Below are 22,659 nucleotides of genomic sequence, written 5' to 3'. Positions count from 1 at the left end.
AAGTTGTGAAGTTTAAAGATACAAGATTTTGCTCTGACAGTGCTATCTGCCCTACTTCTGCATTCTCCAGCTAGAAGAACAAAAAGCACATCCTCATGTATCTACTTGTATAGTTTTTTTTTTCTTCCCACCTGCATGACCCACCTGCATGATACATCACTGAAGGGGATTTTCTAGTTTTTTACCCATAAAATCTCACCTCAAGACTACTGCAGCACCACTGCATGAGGCAAGTTGGCATGTTTACAACAGATGTAGAGTTTAAATTCTGTGCCCCTTTAATGTCTGTTGAAAATATATAAAGATGTTTGTCATGTAATTTATGTTTGGCCTGTGATAATGTGACTCTTGCTGCTTTACTGGAATATCTTGTTCCAGTAAAACACACTCTGTCGGTGATATTTGGTGTGTATTGATCAAAGTTAATGATTTGTGGAACCCACTTTTGGAGCCCATTGCATTGTCCAGATGTGTTGTGTCCAGTTAGGTAACACGGACGAAGAGAGAAAGTGAGAGAGAGATAGAGTCCACAAGACGAAGGAAGAAGAAAAGAAGGCAAGAAAAAAGGAAACAAAGGACAGAAGAAATATGAGGACCACATTTGTCCTTCTCCTCGTTCTTCTGCTCCAGCGGTGTGGACATGGTGTAAGTGTTTTAGTGGTCATTAAGTTGGTTTGTTGATTTGAACAAGGGGTCATTTCTGTTTACTCTGCAGTTTGTGGTAAACTCTGACCTTAAATTATACAAGTTAATCCTAATTTACTGAGCTGGAGTCATTAGATAACTGTTTTAGCTGCAGTTGAGAGTGATTATGCTAAATCATTATGAGAAAATAATGAGACTAAGTCAGTGTAAATCTGGTTTTGGTCTCTTATTGATCACAGTTATTAATTACTGTGGAGGCATCAGAGTGAGGTTCATTAAAGTTTTCCCAAATGTAGCTTAAATCTATGATAAATATAAAATAAATGACATTTTTAAAGACAAAACATCAGATTTTCCTCCCTTTTTATTTTAAACATTGTGGAAAAGCCTTTGGCCTTAACATCAAGTTGCTTATTTTACACGGATTGCAACAATAATAGTGGTTATGATAAAAAAAAAAACTAACACAAATAACTCTTTTTCTTCTGGTAATTTCCTGAGTGCTTAAAAAGTTAATCGGCTTCCAACCCCTTATTGCCAGAGACGGATTACTGACCGGGCCAGTGAGGCCTCTGACTGCCAGTTAACGAGCAGCCCTTACATATAATGACTAAATAAATACCCACAGCCTGCCACTATATTTAAAATAATTAACAAAAATCCCAAACACCAAAATATACAGAAATATAACTGCAGGAACTAATTTGAGAATTCATTGTTTGAATTCGTCATTACATTACATTTTTTCTGCACTGTTCAAAGTGCATATAAACAAATATAAGTCGTTTATTAAAGGACCCACATCCAAAATAGGTTTTTAATTATTATTTTTTCTTGAGGTCCATTGTCAAGACATTTGTGTTAGAAAGGCTTTGGGTAAATAAAAAATTGTCCAATCTCTATTTTCCTTAGAATTAAACAGACTGCCTTTAAGACTCATATATGTAAATGACCTCTATTCTGATTGCCCTGTATTGGACCTCAGTCAAAAAGCAGTCTGGGCTTAAATACTTCTTTTAATTTCAGCCAGACTGGGTGGGGCTAAGTTGCTATAGACTGAATGGGTGGATATAAGCAAGATCTTTTTAGAACATCCCTAAAGCAAAACAGGGTATTTTTATAGCTCACTTTCCATATATGGACTGCAGAGTGGACAGTACATTGTAAAACTTTAACAGTGTTTACATACAACATCCATGTTTTTTACTGGAAAAAAGTGAGGAAATCCCATTAAATGTCCCTTTAAAGTTACTTTTTTTTGGTAATTTCTTGTGTTATTGTCAGAGTGTGGCATTGTGAGATCATGATCTGTCCCTCCTTATGGTGCCCCTGGTATTTTTCTGTTGGTTTACTACTGTGGGTTCAATGAACTCTAAATTTTGAGGCATTAGGGGTAGTTCTTTGTTAAGTTGAAATAAACTCTTCTGTTGCTCTATGAAAACTGTAAATGTTCTGTTTATTCAGGAGACTCCAGAGGAGGATTCTCTTCCTAGTGGACCTGCAGGCAAACACAAAGGATCAAAACCCGGAGTAAAGCCAGGCCCTCCTCCACAGCCTCCCAAAAAAGTCCCTGATCCCCAGCCCAAGAAATCTGACCATGATCGTTTGTCTCCGGAGTGTCTGAATGAGAAGTACACACGCCTGTCCTGTTCTAAAGTGTTCTGCCCGCCGTGGAGGCGCTGCATCAACGGGAAGTGTATCTGTAAACTGCCCTATCAGTGTCCACGCCTGGGCAGAGCTGTCTGTGGACTGAATGGACAGTCCTACATCTCCTTCTGTCAGGCACAAGCTGTCGCCTGCAAAAGAAACACAGCGGCGTTCTCTCACTATAGAGAGAACCTATGGCAGAACTGTGATGAAGGTGAGATCTAGAGGGAGAGAAAGAGAGATGAGAGAGATACTAAGAGAGAGAGGGAGACAGAGAGGAAGGAGACAAAGAGAGAAAGACAGACAGAGAGAGAAAAACAGACACAGAGAGAAAATACACTATTATCTACATCCAAAATGCAGTAATAAAAATACTGAAAAATACAATTTCTAATTTCTTCCTACATTTAATTTTATTCTTGAAAAAGGTTGGTGGAGTGTGTGTAGATTCTGTTCTTACCTAAGAACAAATCCCAAATAAGAAAACATTGGTGAACGTCAGGATCTTTGTGAAAATTTCTTCTTAAGAACGGTTGGTGAATAAGGCCCAATAATTCCAAGCTTTTGAACAGTAATGTATGTTGGTCAGTTAGAGAACAAAGAATTACTGTGTATTGTTACAGATGCTTTTGAGGTGGAGCTAAAGAAATCCGGTGATCGAGAGGTGGTTCACGTGGAAACTGAAAAAGGAGAAGCTCTGATTTGTGGAGCTAAATCGTGGGACATGGCTGCAGCTAATGTTATCTGTCGCAGCCTGAAAGCAGAAGCCAGGTAATCCTACCTGTACAGTCAGGTAAACCCCCCTTGTACAGTCAAATATTCCCACCTGTACAGCCAGGTAATTATATATGTACACTCGGATAATCCCACCTCCCACCTGTACAGTCAGGTAATTATACTTCTACAGCCAGTTAATTCCACCTGTACTGTCAGGTTATCATACCTGCACTTTCAGGAAATCTAACCTGTACAGCCAGGTTATCACATTTGTACATCCAGTTAATCCCTTCTGTATAGACAGACAAACTCACCTGTACAAACAGGTAATCCCACTTGCAGAGCCAAGTTACCGCAAATGTGCTATCAGGTAATCCCCCCTGTACTGCCAGGTCGCACTTGTACAATCAGATAATCCTACATGAGCAGCCAGGTAATCCCACTTGTATAGCCACATTATCACAACTGTACAATTAGGTGATTCTACCTGTACAGTCACATAAACTACCCTGTACATCCGGGTGTAAACACCTGGACAGCCAAGTAATCCCACCTATATTTTAAAATAATCACATCTGTACAGTCATGTAATCCCTTCAGTACAGCAAGTTTCCTATTTTTCTTTTCTTTCTTTTAAATTAGAGGTGCAGCTTCTGCTCAGAAGATAACAGCTAAGGATCTGGAGGTTGGCCATCAATGGCCATCTCAGTGCATAAGTGTGAGCTGCACAGGATCTGAGTACTCTCTAGCTGAATGTACCATCTATAAGCCTCAGAATGTGGAGGAGGATACTCAGATTGCTGCCTTAACCTGCTACAAGAAACCCCAAGGTGCCGTTCCCCCATTAGAACCCACTATTGTTGTAATTATGTTGTAAGGGTCCATATCAACACCCCATGTCCCAATGTTGCTCTTCCTGGCTGTCAGAAAGCAAATTAATCACTGCAGCCTTTAAACGATCAACACATCAGAGATGAGTTTATCTATTTACGTTCCCAAAGATGTCATTCAAGAAAAAATATAGAATATGGGCGCTTTATTAAAATAAAATAATTAAGTATTGCCAGAATGCATTGAGTGGCTACCTTGAGTGAATGAATAAATGCATTAGTTTTTATCTATTCTGGCTCTTTTTCTCTGCATTAGATGATGACGAGTGTCCGGAGTTCCGCTGTGTGAATGAGAAGTGTATTTTGTGGAAACACACCTGTGATGGTGTTGATCACTGTGGAGATAACAGCGATGAGATGTGCTGCAAAGGTGAGTACTTTATCAGTTCTACAGCCTCAATTTAAATATCACATCATACATAGCAGATCATATCATATTAAAAAAATAAATTCAAGAAAAAACTATTTAATTCAGGCAACCCTACAAAATTTCAAATCTTAGTACATTAAAAACAGACAATGGACACATTAAATAACATTTGATCTGCAGCCCATTTGGTCAGATTCTGAAGAGGAGAGTGACAGGACTGCATCAGACACTTAACCTGTCATTGATCCAAAGTCAGCTTTTCAGTTGGCAGCTTAACAACTAAATAAACCAGAATCAGCCAGAAACTAATAGAATACAGTTCAGCAAATAAGATGGGCTTTGTTCCAACTTCACAGACTGGAACAAAACCACATTCAGCTCAATCTGGAAAATAATAAAAAGCTGAGCTGAACCTGATATTGGAGCAGTTTTGTGGCTCCATCTGTACCTCAGAAGGGTACTTTCTGGTGGAAAGAACTGCCAATAAGCACATTTCATACAACATTTAGGGATTTTTCACTTTCTTTATTTTTTACAGAACTGTTGTATATGGACTATTCAACTCAAATAGTTTAAACTGCATTATTTAAAAAACAACAACAAAGTATTCAGACCTGACAGGAAGTGAGACTGCATCCCTGTCCCTCATATCCACATAGTGGGCAGTTCGATACAATTGTTTTAAAGTAAATGTGCCCCAGTCTGAAAATCAGTGTGGAAGATTAGAAATTGCCACTAACGAAACACATATTTTCTGCATTTAAGTAAACTTTTTTGTGTTTTAATGAAAAATATGATGATTATATGTCTAAACAGCTGTTCAAACTGTGGCTAGCATTTTTGAGTTTTGCACAAAGTGAGCTACAATTGTCATTATCAAAACAGTCACCACTGAAACATTTTGTAAAGTTTCAGAGGCATTGTTATTGTTTTGGTAGTGACAGAATAGAACGTTTAACCATTTGTTTTAATAAAATAAATATAATTAAGGTGTAAGGTCACTCAAAGCATAAGGATTTTAGTCCAAGGTAAGTTAAAAACTCAGGCCTTGAACCAGTTTGGTAGAGTAATCTGTAAAACTGTGGAGGCTCATGCCTGAAACTGAATCACAGCTGTGATATAATCTGCAGTAATATACTCCCTCATGTGCTCTGTTGCTTAAATATGTTTTAATGTTTCTTAGGTATACAGTATATATTGTCTAATACATATATAAAGAAAATATTTTCAATGGTGATAACAAACCTCATCACACTCTTCTAATATATATATATATATATATATATATATATATATATATATATATATATTAATTCATTACCTGCTTATTTAACTTGTATCTCTGTTCTAATCTGACTGCTGTGTGTTCAGAGTGCCAGAGTGAGGCGTTCCACTGTAAGTCTGGAGTGTGTATTCCGGGCCACGCTGTTCGGGATGGGATCAAAGACTGTCTTGGAGGAGACGATGAAGTCCCCCCCGCTGTAGTGGGACCTGCTGAAACTAGTGAGATTCATTTATTTCCTCTCTCAGCACAGCCCATATTACATAATACAGCGCAGGTGCACTCACAGCTAGATAAAGACCCCCACAGGCCCCTGGGTGTGGATGCTCTAAGGCTCCTCTAACCCCCTGCTACCACTGGAGAAACCCCACCAGGATCACATGGACACTGTCCAACAACCCAGTTTATATGAACATCCTATCTGTGGGACGCCAACTTTTCTGGAGAAAGCCACTAGTCTCTGAGAAGAACATTTCAGCCTTGTTAAATTTTCCTAAAGACCACTTGGATGAACCAGAAGATTACTGAAATAGTGTTATGTGGACAGATAAGGCAAAAATAGATCAAGTCAAGTCAAATAAAAGTTTATTTACAGAGCGCCAATTTCCGGCCTCTGAGTAACTCTAATATGTCCTGTTTGTTTGTTTGTTTTCAGAGCCTGTGTGGTGGAGCCAAAAGGATGGTAAGTATCTCTTTAACTTTTCAGTCCAGGTTTTCAGAGATGAACTGTGTAAATCTGTGCTAACTCATTCATGCCTCGCTGTGTGTGTGTGTGTGTGTGTGTGTTAGATATCCTGCAGGCTCGTAACCACACTGAGAGTCAGCTGGAATGTGGGATTCCGAACTTTGATTATGTCTACAGGATGGAGGAGGAAAACCGACCGATGCGCAGAAAACGGGTGGTGGGAGGACAGAAGGCCTTACCGGTCAGAACACACACACACACACACACTATACACATTCACTGCCTTTTTTAGTATACGGGAGCGAGTCAAGAACACCTGGTTTATGTTCAAGCAACAGAATTTGCATAAAATGACTTTAAAAAAAAAACTTTAAAACAGAATTCCACTTTTTTTTCAGTGTTTGAGGTGTAAACAGAGTCATTCAGAGTGGTCTGGTGTGAAATGGTTGATTGTAGAGTGGTGGTGATAGGAACCAGGGGTCGCCATGACTACAACACAAATATAGATATTTTAGACAGATTATATATATATATATAATTTACTATCCAAAACCACCAGAGAACCTACACAGTTTTCTTTAGGGACTATTTGCCATGCTGTTTGCATGTATCCTTCTACCATTACTAGATTTATTTAGACCAAAACCTTCTCAAAGCTATCAGAAAACAATATCTCAGACATCAGGCAGCAGATTTTGATAGAAAGGTGTAGAATTTACAAAACAGGAAGCAAACTAAGGCGGCACGGTGGCGCAGTGGGTAGCGCTGTTGCCTCACAGCAAGAATGGCCTGGGTTTGATTCCCGGCTGGGTGACCAGGGTCGTTTCTGTGTGGAGTTTGCATGTTCTCCCCGTGTCTGCGTGGGTTTCCTCCGGGTACTCCGGTTTCCTCCCACAGTCCAAAAACATGCAGTCAGGCTGATTGGACGTGCTGAATTGCCCCTAGGTGTGAGTGTGTGTGTGGATGTATATGTCTGTTTCTCTGCCCTGCGATGGACTGGCGACCTGTCCAGGGTGTATCCTGCCTTCCGCCCGATGACAGCTGGGATAGGCTCCAGCACCCCACCGCGACCCAGAAGGATAAGCGGTTTAGATGATGGATGGATGGATGGAAGCAAACTAGATTTTTGTCTTTGTGAGTGAGCAAGCAAGTCAGTGATGTCTAGATATGAAGAAAGCTGCAGATGGTCATTTTATCTCAGCATGGCCTTCTTTGGGGAGAGGTGTGAATTGTTTTTCACAGCAGTGGGTTCTCACCTTTTCATTTTCACTCCTTGTAGCTCACTAGCAGCTCAATATTTCACATGCAGAGAGACAACAGTGCACTAGTTCATCTGAAGCCAGAGTTACGGGGACAAATATTTTTGTTGATTATGTCAATTAAAAACTTTAAATTCTATCTGCTGGCACTTTGGCCACTAGAGTTAATAAAGTTATCATGCAACAAAAATGGTTGCTAACCCGTTAAGATTTGCTGTAGACAAATAGACAGGAAATTATACAGAAATCACATACCAAAAAAAATATTTAACAATTTATCTGATTTTTTTTCTGTATCGTTTAAAACAATATCTTTTGGACAGTAGTGTATAAACTGCAAACAGACATTATAGGCTTAGACTTTATACACTTAGCTTGTATTTTGATCTCTGATGACCTTGAAACCTCTGGTTCCAGTGGCAGTTCCAGTGGCAGGTGGCGGTGAAAGAGAAGGGCAAGTTCCACTGTGGGGGGGTGTACCTGGGGGGCTGCTGGGTTCTGACCGCTGCCCACTGTGTCAGGTAACCAGTCAGTGAGCAGAATTATAAATACGTCATCTGTTCTGTGGTATGACAAAGTCCCTTCGTTACCCTTAAAGCGATAGTTCGGCCTTTTTCCCACTCTTACTCCAAATGTAATCAATCAGCCAAGACATGTTTGGTATCTGATATTTGCTACTTTAGGATTTTTTTTTTACATTACAGCCAATCAGAACAGAGCTTATTTACATATATCAGTCTAAAAGGTACAGAAACAAGACCAGACTGTGTAATTCTAAGGAGAGGTTGGAAAATAGAGGAACACTTCATAATAAGTCCCTATTATTGTTATCTAATCTTTTGTAAATGATAAAAATAAAAATATATAAAACATATAATTACATCACTAATAATAAAATGTAATTACTGTATTAATAAGTTCTACCATTTTGGGACATACAAATAATTGTAAGACTGTAAATGTTTAAATGTAATGTCTTACATTAATGATTATTAATTGCTATTAAAGTTTTATTAACAACATAATAATGGTTAACTATGCATTAAGGAAAGGTTTTGAGTAATAAAAGAGTAGAACAGTGAATAACTACTTATTAATTTAGACATAGACAATAGACTTAAACATTTAAATCATAACTACCATGAATTTTGTTGATGCTCCTCAGTAAATGTGTAATATGTTATGTATATTATCAAATACTGGTTAATAATTCAAATGGTAGCATTTATTAATGCATAGATCTATAATATAAATTTATTAATGATGTTAACAAAACATTAGTTATATTAAGTTGCTGTTCATTAGGGCACGTAATGATAGTTTCACTTAAAAATGGTTGTGTAAAAATGTATTACAACTAAAAGAATGGCTGTCAGAAACACACATTCAAGTGATTACTGAACAACTCTACACAGCTTCATGAGGGTGGGTAATGATTTAGGCATGCAGCTAGCACTGTGGTAATTGGTTGGCTATAATCTTCCATTACAGGTTAGCTAGACTAGCATCATAACTCTAGTCCTACATTTAAGAAGGAAACTTCAGACACCTAACACGCCTTGGCTGATTGACTACTGTTGGCATAAGGAAGGAAAACTGTCTCTTTTTTTTTTGCAGGCCAAAACCTGAGTCATTCCAGATATGGTTCTCTCTGTGGAAGAGGCATTCTCTGCTAAGCACGACAGACGTCGCTGCAGTGAAGAACATCATCATCCATAAAGATTACAACCCGCGCACCTACCAGAACGACATCGCACTGGTGCAGCTGGAGGAGTTAGGGCAGTCGAAAGAGTGTTTACACCCCAACCCTGCAGTTCGGGCCGTGTGTGTGCCGTGGTCCACTCTGCAGTTCGAGGATGGAGACACCTGCACCATCTCCGGCTGGGGAGGAAACAAAGGTACAGTAACAGCAGCGAGGCTTTTAAACGTTCAATCCATTTGTTCTGTTTTTATTCCTTACACCATTTAAAAGACAGCAGCTGCTGTTTACATTGTGAACAAACATCTTACATTTTTAGTATCTCGTGTTTTTCCTTAAAGGAGACGTGTAATTTTTAGTGGTATCTTGCGGTGAGGTTGCAGATTACAACCAGATGAATAGTCCCTCCCTCAATCCTCCCTTTCCAAGCATGTAGTAGGACCTATGGTGGCCGTCAGGTAGACCAGTACAATAAATTACCTGTCCAGAAAAAAAAACAGGCTACTTTGGTGTCACTCTGAAAACATTTGTCTCTTGTTAGGGATTGTCATCTGGGAAAGGCCACACCAGTGTTCTTCCTTATTTTCTGCTATTGCCTGTCCCAATTTAGCTTTGCTTCTTCATGTTTCCGCTTCTTTGATGATGAGGATTCACCCTTCTTTGCATTTTTGTGCTAATATAATATAATATAAAATAATATAATAAGTGTGATGCTCCATTTGTCAAAATTTGGGATCTCAAACTTACAATACAAAATGGCAAGTAAGCATCAGTGTTCTAAAAATGTATCCTACTCATCAAGTGTACCAAGCTTATCATTAGTGTAGCATAGTACCTTGGTTTTAAACGTTTTTATTGTGTTTTTATTCATAATTCAGTACAGACTCAGCTTAATATTACTATTTATCCCCTTATCAAAATATTCTAATTATTCTTTTAATGATGGTAACATTTTCTGATAAGACATTGACTGGCTTCTTGTTCAAATTTTCACATTCCACCTTAAATGGTCCAGCAGTTCATTATAATAATAACTGTGGCACCATTTAAGGTAGAAAGGGAAAATTAAAACAAGTAGCTGGCAAATACGAAGATGACTTTAGCCTCACATTTTTAATGTTAAATGCTGTTTTTCGATAAGGAGATTCAAGCTATCAAAACATCCTACCTAGAGTTTTATGTATGGAGCAACTATAAATATGCACTAGTAGAACATTTCTTTCTATTCTTTCTATGTCTTCCAACCGGTGCTATAGCTAAAAGACCCCCCTACATTTTACACACTGCATCTTTAAGGTCCTCTTATGAAGTCTATTTGGGTTTATCCACTAAAACAATCATAATTCCTTTTTAAATGGCCATTTTCCAACCTTTCTTTATTCTTTGGAATTAAACAGGCTGTTTTTGTTACTCTGCCTTTAAGCCTTCTGTCCCTACATCTTCTGTTGACTTTCTAAGTGAAAACATGTTAAAAAATATAAAAAAGCATAAAATATAAAATGTGCCATTGATTTTGAAGAGACCACTTTTTCCCAATATTTAAATTCAGGAAACAAACAGTAATTGTGCAATAAAGTGTGTGCACATATGTTCACTCCGAGAAATCAACAAAACCTAATTTGACCAGGAGCACCCAAACTTTTGCATATGATTGTACATATAAATGACCTCTGTTCTGGTTGGCCCTGTCTTCAAATGCTTCAAATGAAATTTTAGGCTGAAACTTCAGTGTGAATAGGTGAGGCTGCACTGCTGTAGGTTGAATATGTATATATGTAAATGCATTGGTTTTTGTGACATCACAAAAACACTTTTTGCTGCTTACTTTCCATATATGGACTATATGCACTGGGGGGTGAATTATATATTTTGAAACTTTAACTGTATACATAGTACATCAAACTATTTTATTTAAAAAAAATAAAGAAGAAAATTCGGGTTTCCATCATATGGCTGGACTCGATGTGAGTTTTTATTACAACAGCAACAATGTGTTTTAACAGTTTGTTAAGATTTACTAATTTCACTTCCACTAATTTAGATCCCACAATAGGGATGAAGTAATGCATCATGGAAACTGTTTTGCTATCTCTGTTGTAATGTTGTTGTCATGGTATCTGAGTGATTTGAGGAAGCTGATTATTGTTTTCAAATGTTTCTCTGTTTCTTACAGAAGGAATCAGTACAGATGTTCTGAAATGGGCCAATGTGACAATTATTGGAAACTGCAAGAAGCATTATAATGAGAGGTTCTTGGATGGAATGGAGTGTGCAGGTATGTGTAAGCAGGATCTGTTGTGTGTGTATTTAAGACGCTTCTACTCTTTTTCCATTTGGAGATTGACTGATTATGTCAGTTTATTACCTGTACTGAGCAATAATTCAGTATTATTCACAAGCACTTTGATGGGTCTGTACTCCACATTTCTCTTGAATTTTACTTCTATTACTGAGGTCTACTCATTTAAAGTTTGTGTTTAGTTTATATACCAAAAACAAGCATAATATATTTTACATGACCTTTGTCCAACTTCTTTTTATCTTTTAGAAGTAAACAGGTTTTGTTGCTTGCCAACAGCTAGGGACAGTACAATATTTAATCATTTTCCCAAATGCACTACAATAACTCAGTTACAATTTGCTAAACTGCTATAGGCTGAATGGAAGTAGCTAAAGTGCTGTAGGCTGAATGGACAGAGCTAAACTGATATATGCTGAATGGTCAGGCTAAACTCCTAAAGGCAGAATGGGTGAAACTAAACTGCTGTGGACTGAATAGGTGGAGCTAAAGAGCTGTATTTATGAAATGGGACCTTTAAAGATAATCTGTCTTGCTAGTTTGCAGCAAGCTGTCTTACCAGTGTATTCTGGTAAACATCTTAAAACATACTTTACTTGTCCTACTCATACTACACTGCTCTGAGCTGTTCTCTCACAACAGATATAGTCATATGCAAAAGTTGAAGCACTTCTGGTCAAATTACATTTTGTTGATTTTCTAAGTGAAAAGTGAAAATAAGTTAACACATCCTCTACAGAGAACGCACTTCACAATTAGTGTTTATTTACAACCTCATTTCCGAAATAGTTGGGATGGCATGCAAAATCTAAAAAAAACAGAATGCAAAGATATGCAAATCATTTAAGCCTGTGTTTAATTGAAAGTAGTACAAAGACAACATATCAGATGTTTAACCTAAAAAATTCTATTATTTTTTGAGAAATATATGCCTATTTTAAATTTGATGCCAGCAACACATTTCAAAAAGTTAGGACAACAGAAGACTGGTAAAGTCATGTGGTACAAAAAAAATCACCAGGTGGAACATCTCACAACTAATTAGGTTCATTGGCAACAGGTCAGTAACATGATTCTGTAGTGGAACTTCCAAAAACCACTGTCTGTAAACACAGTTCGTCGATGCATCTTTAAATACAGGTAAAAATCGACCATGCAAAGAATAAACCATATATAAACAGGATCCAGAAATGCCGTCGCCTTCTCTGGGCCCAAGCTCATTTAAGATGAGTGGTGGTCTGATGAATCAAAATTTTAAATTGTTTTTGGAAATCACTGAAGTCGCAACCTCTGGGCTAAAGAGGAGAGGGACCTTCCAAGTTGTTATTAGCACATAGTTCAAAAGCTAGCATCCGTGATGGTATGGGGGTTTGTGCATATGGCATGGGTGGTTTGAGAAGGCACCATTAATGCTGAACGATATACACACACAGGTCTTGGAGCAATATATGCTGCCATTCAGGCGACGTCTTTTGCATGTATTACAGCAGCATGGCTTTGTAGTAAAAGAGTCCAGGTGCTAAACTGACCTGCCTGCAGTCCAGATCTTCCACCCATTGAAAGCATTTGGTGCATTATGAAATGAAAAATATGACAAAAGAGACCTTGAACTGTTGAGCAGCTGCAATCCTATATGAAGCAAGAATGGGAAAACTTTTACGTTCAAAACTACAGCAGTGTCTCCTCAGTTCCCAAATGCTTACAGAGTGTTGTTAAAAGAAGAGGTGATGAAACACAGTGGTAAACATGCCCCCGTCCCAACTTTTTTGAAACGTGTTGCTGACATCAAATCCAAAATGGGCATATATTTTTCAAAAACAATAGCATTTCTTAGTGTCAACATTTGATATGTTGTCTTATTTGTACTATTTTCATGTTGTACTATTTTTAAACTAAATAAAGGGTTAAAATGATTTGCACATCACTGCATTCTGTTTTATCTACATTTTCCACAACCACCCAACTTTTTTTGGAAACAGGGTTGTAGCATATTAGAACAAAAAAGATACAGTGTAGCCTGTGCAAAAATTCTGGCACATTTTGTAATTTAATTTTTTTATTATGTTTTCTATGTATTATATGTTTTATTTGTTTTATGTGTTTTATTGTCCAATATGTTAAACTAGATATATATAAAATACAAACTGTGCACTAAATTTGAAGAAAAGTTGCATGTTTAAGTTTGGAAGTCAACTAATTTGACCAGGAGGTTTACATATGATTGTATGTAAGAAAAACTATATCATCTATGGAACATTTCCTGATATGGCCATGATGTTGACTACAGAGTTCTATTATGCTCTCTCAAACTTGTGTCTACGGATGTTTGTGGCATTACCAGGGATCAAACTCCAGATCTCCTGACGATAATGCCAATGATGGTTGCGCCCCTCTGGGGTCTGGTTTTGTGTCACTTCAAACACAGCAATTGTCCTTTCTTGAATGAGTTAAAATAGTGAAAATAAAAATGTCTCAATTAAAAAAAAGCATGTTTGGTGTATCACCCAGTCTCACCTCTCTCAATCTGTCCTGTCTTTACCTGTTTAGGTAATGTGGACTCATGTCAGGGCAACTCCGGGGTTCCGCTGGTGTGTAAGGACGCCAGCGGGCTGTCGTACGTGTGGGGCATCGTGAGCTGGGGGGAGAAGTGTGGGGAGGCTGGTTACCCTGGCGTTTACACTAAAGTGGCCCACTATTTCGAATGGATCCGCTTCCACACCGGCTGGCCTGCGATCACGAAGTACAACCAGTGAGGAAGAATAGAACTTAGCTCTGCTTTAGGCATACAGGCATACACAGTAAATAGATGGACATGTAGTTTGCTTTAGTAAGTTATGAGGTTATTTACTTCTGTGGGTGCTTGTTTTAGGATGGAATGCTGTTTATTAACTCTGTATAAAGAACTTCCTTTGTTTCCATTAAAATGTTTACAGAACAACTAATGACTGTCTGGTTTTCTTAAAGTGGAATTCCACCAATCTTTCTAAACTTTTGCATAAATAAATAAATAAATAAATAGTGAAATCATTCAGAATGGTTTAATATAAAATTGTCCATTATAGAGAAACTTGCCAAGTCAGAATCATTGACATGTGATAGGAGCCAGCTGTCTACCTCTAAAATCTCCCTCACAAAAAGTTACTATATTTAATAGCATACATCTATGGTGTACAGGTACCCTACCGGGCTCAAGAAGAGCTCTTGACATTCACATTCGAAAAAAGCAGGTGGTCAAATCCACAGAAAATACGAAAATGCTCCAAGCTGGAGGTTCCCATCAGGGACTTAGGAACGACTGCACTGCCAGATGAAAAATCATATTTTATTAAAACAATAATTGAGAAGATTTCAACCCCACTTTTTGAATTGAACTCAGTTGAAAACACATCACCCAGATCAGATAAAACCTCTGGAGAAATAAATGAAACGAAAGACTATTTAAACATTAAAAGCATCACTCAGTGTTACAGTACACTGTTCTGGAAATGGTTCTTCAAAACCTCGCAGATGTTGTCATTTGAATTGATTTAAATCTGTGAAATAGACAATTACACAAGCTAATGGAAAGATCGAAGAAGAAATGCAAAGAGAACAAAGAACACCAGATAAAGAGAGTTGATCAGATAACTATTAAACTATAAAACTATTTAATGATAAGTATTATAGTAGGAGTGAGAAATATGACAATATCTCATTATATTGTGATAAATTAGATCACAATACTTTTTTCTGAGCATATCGTTGATATTGTCAGTACTTAAAGAGCATATTGACCAACTACATTTTACTACAAAGACAGCATAATTAACCCTGTGTAGAGCAGTTTGTAAGATATTGAATCAAATGATTGTATTCATAGTTTCTTTTTTTTTGTCCAACTGAAACAAAAAAGGAGGTAATAAAACACCCCAATGTGATTGTAATAGTATGCTGGTGCAAAGTTAACAGCGATTCACACAAACATTTTAAGCTATTCCAGATTAAACATGGATCTTTAAAGCTTGCAATAGGCATTACCATGTGAATGAGCTTGGATGTATCAGTTTGACAGTGACTCTTTCAATAAAGATCCCTGGCATAGAGCAGCCTTCAGTTCAGCTCTGAACCTAATGAGAGCTTGCACAGCTGTATCTACCTCAATGTCACAGAGAAAACATTGTGTGTTGAGAGTTTCAAGAATGTAACACTTTGGTTTAATATCAAAACTTAAATTTACTATAATACTAATTTAAATGCAAGCATGAGCAGATGCAAATCATTTTAAATATTTATCTGCAACTTAATTTTACTTTATACTTTAACAATTTTTAGCAATACACATTTTACTTTAACAATGTTAGCTGCTAGAATGCTGTATCAACCAAATACTGTATTCCATTGCTGTTGACTGCTATGATCATGCTATATATGCTAGACTATCTGCTAATATGCTAATATGTCATAGTATGTTGCATCCTCCTTTGCACAACTCCACACACTCTCAGTACCGTGTACTGCCTGTGTTCTGTTTTGTATTTATTGTAAGTCTTTTCATTTGTTGTACTGTATTGTCTGCACTATGTATGCTGTATTGTTTTACACTTGTGTTCCTGTGTTGGTCCTGGAGGAATGTAAACATTCCAGCATATTTCAATAAAATATATGCTCTGTGGTTGCCGTGCTTAGCTTCTCTATCTGTTGTTACCCTACGATGCGTCTGTGTTCTGAATTCCCTTAGCCAGGTCGTCTTATGCGGAATGATAACAAATTGTGTAAAAGAGAAAAGTGATTCCAGTTATCCTACATGACTGCCCCTTCTTTTTAGCTAGCTAGAGTAATACTGTGTTCTAAACCACATTGACTTGTCCAGAAGTTTGGATTTCCCACAGATCAGTCGCATGCTGCTTCCTGGCAGCTGACCATCAGAACCAGTGGTAATGACCAGTGGGCAGTGGCCATCACAGCCAGTAATGATGAAGGATACGTTAGCCAGTTCCTGGGTGTTGATGTGATGTGGTGACAACAATGAGTTACACTTGAATGCACATATTGAATCTGTTAGCAGGAACATAGAACATTGCTAAAAACCTCTGACACTCTTTAAGCAGACCCGCTGAGGAGGAAGTGACCTACAGCAGCACTGGAATCATTTCTCTCTTTTGCACAATTTGTTATCATTCTGCATAAGACGACCTGGCAAAGGGAATTCAGAACACAGGCACATTGTAGGGTAACAACAGATAAAGAAGGTAAGCAGGACAACCACAGAGCATATATTTTATTGAAATATACTGGAATGTACACAGTCTATTTACCTGATAAAGAAATAACAGTTTAATGACACTTAAAATAGGAAAACTGCAGAAGAAATATCAGTGAGCAAAGCCTTCCTAAAAAAATCAGTATACACAAGAAATCATCAAGAAACCTTGTCTTATTGTTTACCAACAACAGAGACTGTTTTTTTTTTTTACTTTGAACATGTATTTTATTGCTAGATGTCAGAATGAGAGGACAATTTCTTACTACCTGACTTTAGTATATCATCTCCTAGTTCTCCTGCAATAACACTCAAACACACTCCCAGTAAGACACTGCATTCAAAATCTCCTTAAAACTAGGAATTTAACCTGCTTTATTGTTTCTATATTGGATGCTTTTGTGTAGGCTCTCTTCTCCTCAAGTTTGAGGAAACTGAACCTCAGTAACAATGAACTGCAGGATTCAGGAGTGAAGCTGCTCTGCTGGACTGGGGAAGCCACATTGTAAACTGGTGACAGTGAGATTATCAATTTCTCACTGTGTATGCAGTTTGAAAACACACACACACACACACACACACACACACACACACACATATTTACATGGACAACTTTGATATTCACATATTCAGTCACCTGTTCTGTTTCTGTTGTACACACACTGTTAAACATTCATTCATTGTAGGGCTACAACAGTCACAACATTGAAGTTATGCAATGTCAATCACGTTGTTGTGTGTATGACTATGTAAGTGAGGGTGGATACAGGTTTACATCAGACTATAAGCTATTCTTCCATATATTCAGTAGCTGCCTTAATGTACATTCATTAATTTAAGCTCTGGAAAATCATAGTGAAATTTTGTAACCATCCAATGCAGCATGGCATATTAAGAAACAAAAACAGCTCCTCCAGCTAAATGGAATAGTCTAAGTACATGAAATATATTTCTTTTTTGTCACTTGTAGCTCTAATCCTTTTGAACTATTGCTTATTTAATGAAGTGTTTCCATAGTGTTATTTAAGATACTACTTCAGGCTATAATATGATACTTTTCAGTTGTTTTTTGAGTGCTGTATCTCATACTCATACTCTCATACGGTGAAATTAGACTTTTCAGTCCTTTTCCAAACTAAGCTTTTCAGCTCTTCAGTCCTCTGCTGCTGCTCCTCTCTCTCTCTCTCTCTCTGTTCCCTCTCTGCTCCCTCTCTGCTCTTTTTTTTCCAGAGGGAACAAGAAATCATTGCTCCACCTCCTCGTGACCGCCATCGGGGCCTAGGGGATGGGCGAACGCCACAGTTACATAATACCTTTATTACCTATAAAACCATTTTAGCAGTAGTACTAGTTACATTTACTCAGTTACATGAAACCAAGTAAATTTTTGATGGACTTCTCTGAGAATCAAATATAACACTTTTAACATTTTACTCAATTCCATTTTAGACGTTAACATTTAGAGTCCAATTCTTTTGGGGTTAAATTTCATTGTGTCTGTTTGTGTAGCTCCTAGATTACTTCAGTGTTGCTCACACCTTTCACTTTGGAGCTTTAGCTTTTTATTTTAGACCAAAATGTTCCCAAACAGAAGATTAAAAAGTAAAGTTATATATTTATTTATTTTTTTGGAAAGGTTCTTTAACTACATACATTTCACTGCAGTAACAATACTTTTACTTTAAAGTGGGTTTTCAAAAAATATCAAACCACCTTGGGAGCCACAACATTGTATGTCTCTTTTACCATTTTGACTGTAATTTTGTCTCAGTATTTGCTAAAGTGCTAGTATATGCTAAAAATATAATATAATATAAACAAAAATGCAGACTTACTTTGCTCTGCTTTAAACTTTTCCTCAGTAGTGTCTTGTAAATGTCTCTCAGCGTTTGATTTTTTTTTTAAAGCTGAAGTCGCTTCTCATTCGCCAGTCGCATTCTCATTCGAATTTTCCCATTCCACCTTAAATGGCACAGCAGTTACATTCTGCCACCTCAGACACCAGTTAAGGTGGAATGGGAAAATTCAAATGAGAAGCTAGCTAGGTGAGATTGTTGTTGTTGCTATGGTGATCAGCAGTCTGCATGCTAATCTTCATGGTTAAAGGGTGAATTAGCAATTATACATTAATTCTAGTGTCTAGGACCATTTATTGCTAAAACTGTGTTATAATGATCAGCAGAGCTTTGTTTTACTGAAAACGATGGAGAGGATCAGCAGAGGATTATTTTATTTTTACCTAAAAATCTAATTCTGCTGTGGAGGGCAGTAAAAGAGGATGGAGCTACGGAGCTGCATGTTGCCAACCCCTGGTTTAGGCTATTCACATTTCTGTACTCAATTACTAAATGAGTTACATAAATATGTTTAAATTACATATGTAAATAAATAAATGCAGCATAATTATTGGTGTGTTCCAATCGGGAGGCAGCTGTCTATGTAGGCAGCATTCTAAGGCAACATTTGTGCGCTCCCAAGACAAAGGCTGTCCCATTCGGAAGGCAGCATAAGGCAGCTGCCTTCTAAGGTGCCTTAATTTAACCAAATCTGAAGGCAACATCGCATGTATCCTTCTCAGCGAAGGCAATCCCACAATACCGTTCACCTGCCGAGAGTTCCATCACTTCAATTAGATAAACATGGTGGGTGGAGCAGCCATTTTTTGTTGACTGAGGTGTCTGCAAATGTAAGTTATTTCTTCACTTCTGTCTTTGCTGTTTCGATTGATTGTTGTATTTGTATAAAGTTGTATTTGTGTTTTATAGGTCTCTAGAAATTGTTCCTATGGTGAAATTTTGGCAGTTCGCTTGTGTAACATGTCCTGACAGGCTACGTTTGCAACTTGTCAGGAGAAGCTAACATTAGTTAGTTTAGCTAGTGGGATAGCTGTGTAAAGCGAGAAAGAGTCCAGTTTAAAATATAGGCTGTTTACTGTTAAGTAGCGCTTTTTGTATGTAAATAATAATCGATTTGATTCTATACTCATGGATTTTTTCTGTCATCAGGAACAAACGTTACAGAAGCGGAGAGGTGCTGTTGTGGAAGAGGAGTGGGGAGAAAACAGCGCAGAGTGTATGTTTGGGGGGAAACATGGTGGAACCAGCACTGTAAACTGATGGTCTCCCTAAACCATGAAAAATACTTTAACATACTGGATGATGTAGAAATTCAGAAATAAAATGATTTTAAAATAAATACCACAAACGCTTATTTTTGCCTGCTGTGCTTGTCTTGTATTGCTATGCTTATCACAGTCACATCAGTGTAAGGTGAATGTTGGCGGCTAAATTTCGGACTAGGAGCTAATAAATCAAATGAGAATGCATAAAATAACATGCATATTAGCAGCTTAACAGACTGTGTGCTGTCCTTTTTTCTGAGTGCATTTTGTACAAAAATTATACGTAGTTTTTAACCTTTATGTGTTAGAAATAATGCGGGTTCAGTAAGGTGGATGAGGACAGTGAATTAAATGAAATGATTCACAAACTAGTATGATTATCTATATTTATCTTGGGCGCCGAGTCAAGTATATTAACAGATACGACTCCTTAAAGCGGCCTGTTCTTCATATACAAATTTCCAAGCAGCTGCTGCAGGTTCGAAGCTGTCCTTATTCACTGAGGAGAGTGTAAGCTAACCAGCGACTGTAAAAACCAGCGAGTAAAACAGAAAAAACGTGTACAGCACTGTGAAAGTTATGACGTATGATGGCTCTGAAGTACAGTCCCAAATGCAATGCCTGCTAAGGTTCCTTTTCAGTTAAAATGCTGCCCAATGAGAGAGCTGCCTTTGAAGGCAATTAGGCAGCTCTCTTGTTGGGCAGCATTTTAAATAGTTAGGCAGCTGCCTTCAGAATGGAACACACTATATATGTGATCTAATCATTCTGCCCTGTTTTCTGTCTTACAGCTTCTGAAATCCTAAATGTGTTCTTTTAACCTTTTGTCCAAAATCTGTACTTTGTCCATTATGTCAATTATTTCTATGGATGTCTATAAACATGCAAATGTAAGAAAAGTTTTTTTAAAGTAAACCTATGTGTGTTGATGTAAAATCATACTGTGAAGCATACTGGAACAGCTGAACTAAAATGGATCAGTATGTTTTTTTGTTTTTTTTTCTGTAAATGTGTCTTTAGATAGTACTTGAAGTCTGCCTGTCATTTATTAGCCTTTTTGTTTTTGCAAAATATTTTTACACAGTGTTTCAAATGTGATTTAGATAGAAGTAAATACAGTCTGTGGAAAGTCTTGTCTTTTAGGAACAGAAACTCTTAACACATGACGTTCTATTCCCACTTTTACTTCCTACTCCTACTAAGCCAATGAGAAGTTTAAAAATTGAATCTAAATTTAAAAATGTGAAATGGAACATGATGAAAAAAACTACATACATTTCATGCATCACAAAATAATAATCTAGACGGTTTTGCAAATTGTATAGTTAATGGAAGCCAAAGAGTTTAATTTAATGATTTAAAGGTAAGCATATTCACATATATTTGATAATTCTCATGTTTTTTTTTTGTTTTAAAATGTAATTCAGTTGGTATGTCATATCATTTAATAAAATTTGTGAAATGGAGGGAAAAAGAGTGATATGTATGGTTAAATGCACCTGGACACCTTCATAAAAGCCACAGCCAATGACCTGGTTACACTAAGTTATGAGCTTTTACCCCTGACCATGTTATGACCCGCCATGACCTGTTACCCATGACCTTTTACAAACTGGTCTAGCGTAACAAAAGTGGCAACATAAAAACACAACAAAACAAGAAACTCTGTAAAAATTGTTTATATTTCTTTCAGTAGCTGTTATAAGCATGTTAAACAGCAGGGCTGTAATAGACAGGAAGAAATGGTGGGTTAGTGAGTGATTCCCTAGCTATCTATGAGAAAGTGATGGGAATAAAGAGAGACAACAAATGAAAATGGTCTTACACCCTTCCTGTTTGAGAAGTATAAAAAAAGGTTAGCCTACTTATAGCCATCTCTTTTCTCAGTAGGTGGCAGAGCCCAGAGAAAAGGAGACCAGCGGAGACACAAGAGCTGAGCTGAGCTGAGCTGAGAGAAAGCCAAGCCAAGCAAAGCAAAGAAAAGACTGAAAAGTCCCAGCGAGTGTCGTCTTCCGTTTTGTATATGGACTGAAAAGCTAAGTGATTTTTGAAGCTGTCCATCTCCACACCTGCTCCCGGTGTCCTTACTCCTCCCACCCTTCAAAAAATTGTTACCTGGTTCACTCACATATGTTTCTATACATTTTTGTGGTGTTCTGTGAAGGAATTAACCTGTGAAATTCTCTAAACAAGAGTCCAACAGAACTTTAACTATTTTAACTATTTAAAAAACTGTGATGGCTTCTTATTTTCATTGGCTACACAGACAAGCCCACATTCTCCTTCAGAAAGCAAAGCCCATATCATGAGCATTTTTGCCAAATTGGGTCGGTCATGTTTTTTTTTCAGCATTCTACATTGTGTGACAAACTACTTTTAACTTTTGAAAAGACATTTTATTTTAACTTAGCAGAATTCTATATAAATTCTATAAATATAGATGGTCCAGTGCCTTAGGTTAATTAATAACAACAGAGAGCGTAAGCACTTGACTTGTTAATGAACTGATCGGCTCTCCAACCAAACAGAACTGAGCAGCAATGCTAGTGTACTACTGCCCTGTAGAAATATGGAAATATGGAAAGACACTGGTAATGTTCATTCTTCATGCAAGATGTAATACATCTAATTACGTTCCTCAAATTTAAGCAAGTTCCTGATTAAAAATGTATTTTCAGACTGTTTAAAGACTATTCATGTGCATTCATCAAGAACTTAATTGTCCACATACAGTATTTTGCAGCTTTTTTTGTATAATGGCATAAATAGGAAGTGGCTAGGCTCTCCTGAAACTGGCTCTGAAATT

At 37.3% G+C, this 22,659-nt stretch overlaps 1 protein-coding gene across 1 annotated transcript; it reads left to right on the top strand.

Moving 5' to 3' along the window:
- Positions 1–446: 446 nt before the first annotated feature.
- cfi (complement factor I) lies at positions 447–14,435 on the top strand. Its single transcript, XM_036590954.1, has 12 exons — positions 447–645; positions 2,110–2,506; positions 2,916–3,063; positions 3,652–3,839; positions 4,156–4,269; positions 5,641–5,772; positions 6,207–6,233; positions 6,341–6,477; positions 7,913–8,016; positions 9,113–9,393; positions 11,368–11,469; positions 14,041–14,435. Exons 1-12 carry the CDS (start codon positions 589–591, stop codon positions 14,244–14,246), a joined length of 1,893 nt encoding a protein of 630 aa, XP_036446847.1. The 5' UTR covers positions 447–588; the 3' UTR covers positions 14,247–14,435.
- The last annotated feature ends 8,224 nt before the right edge of the window (positions 14,436–22,659 follow it).

The sequence above is a fragment of the Colossoma macropomum genome, unplaced genomic scaffold, assembly GCF_904425465.1.
Source record: "Colossoma macropomum unplaced genomic scaffold, Colossoma_macropomum, whole genome shotgun sequence".
Lineage (NCBI taxonomy): Eukaryota > Metazoa > Chordata > Actinopteri > Characiformes > Serrasalmidae > Colossoma > Colossoma macropomum.
Note: the sequence above shows the minus strand (reverse complement) of the source record. Positions and strands in the feature narration are given on the sequence as shown.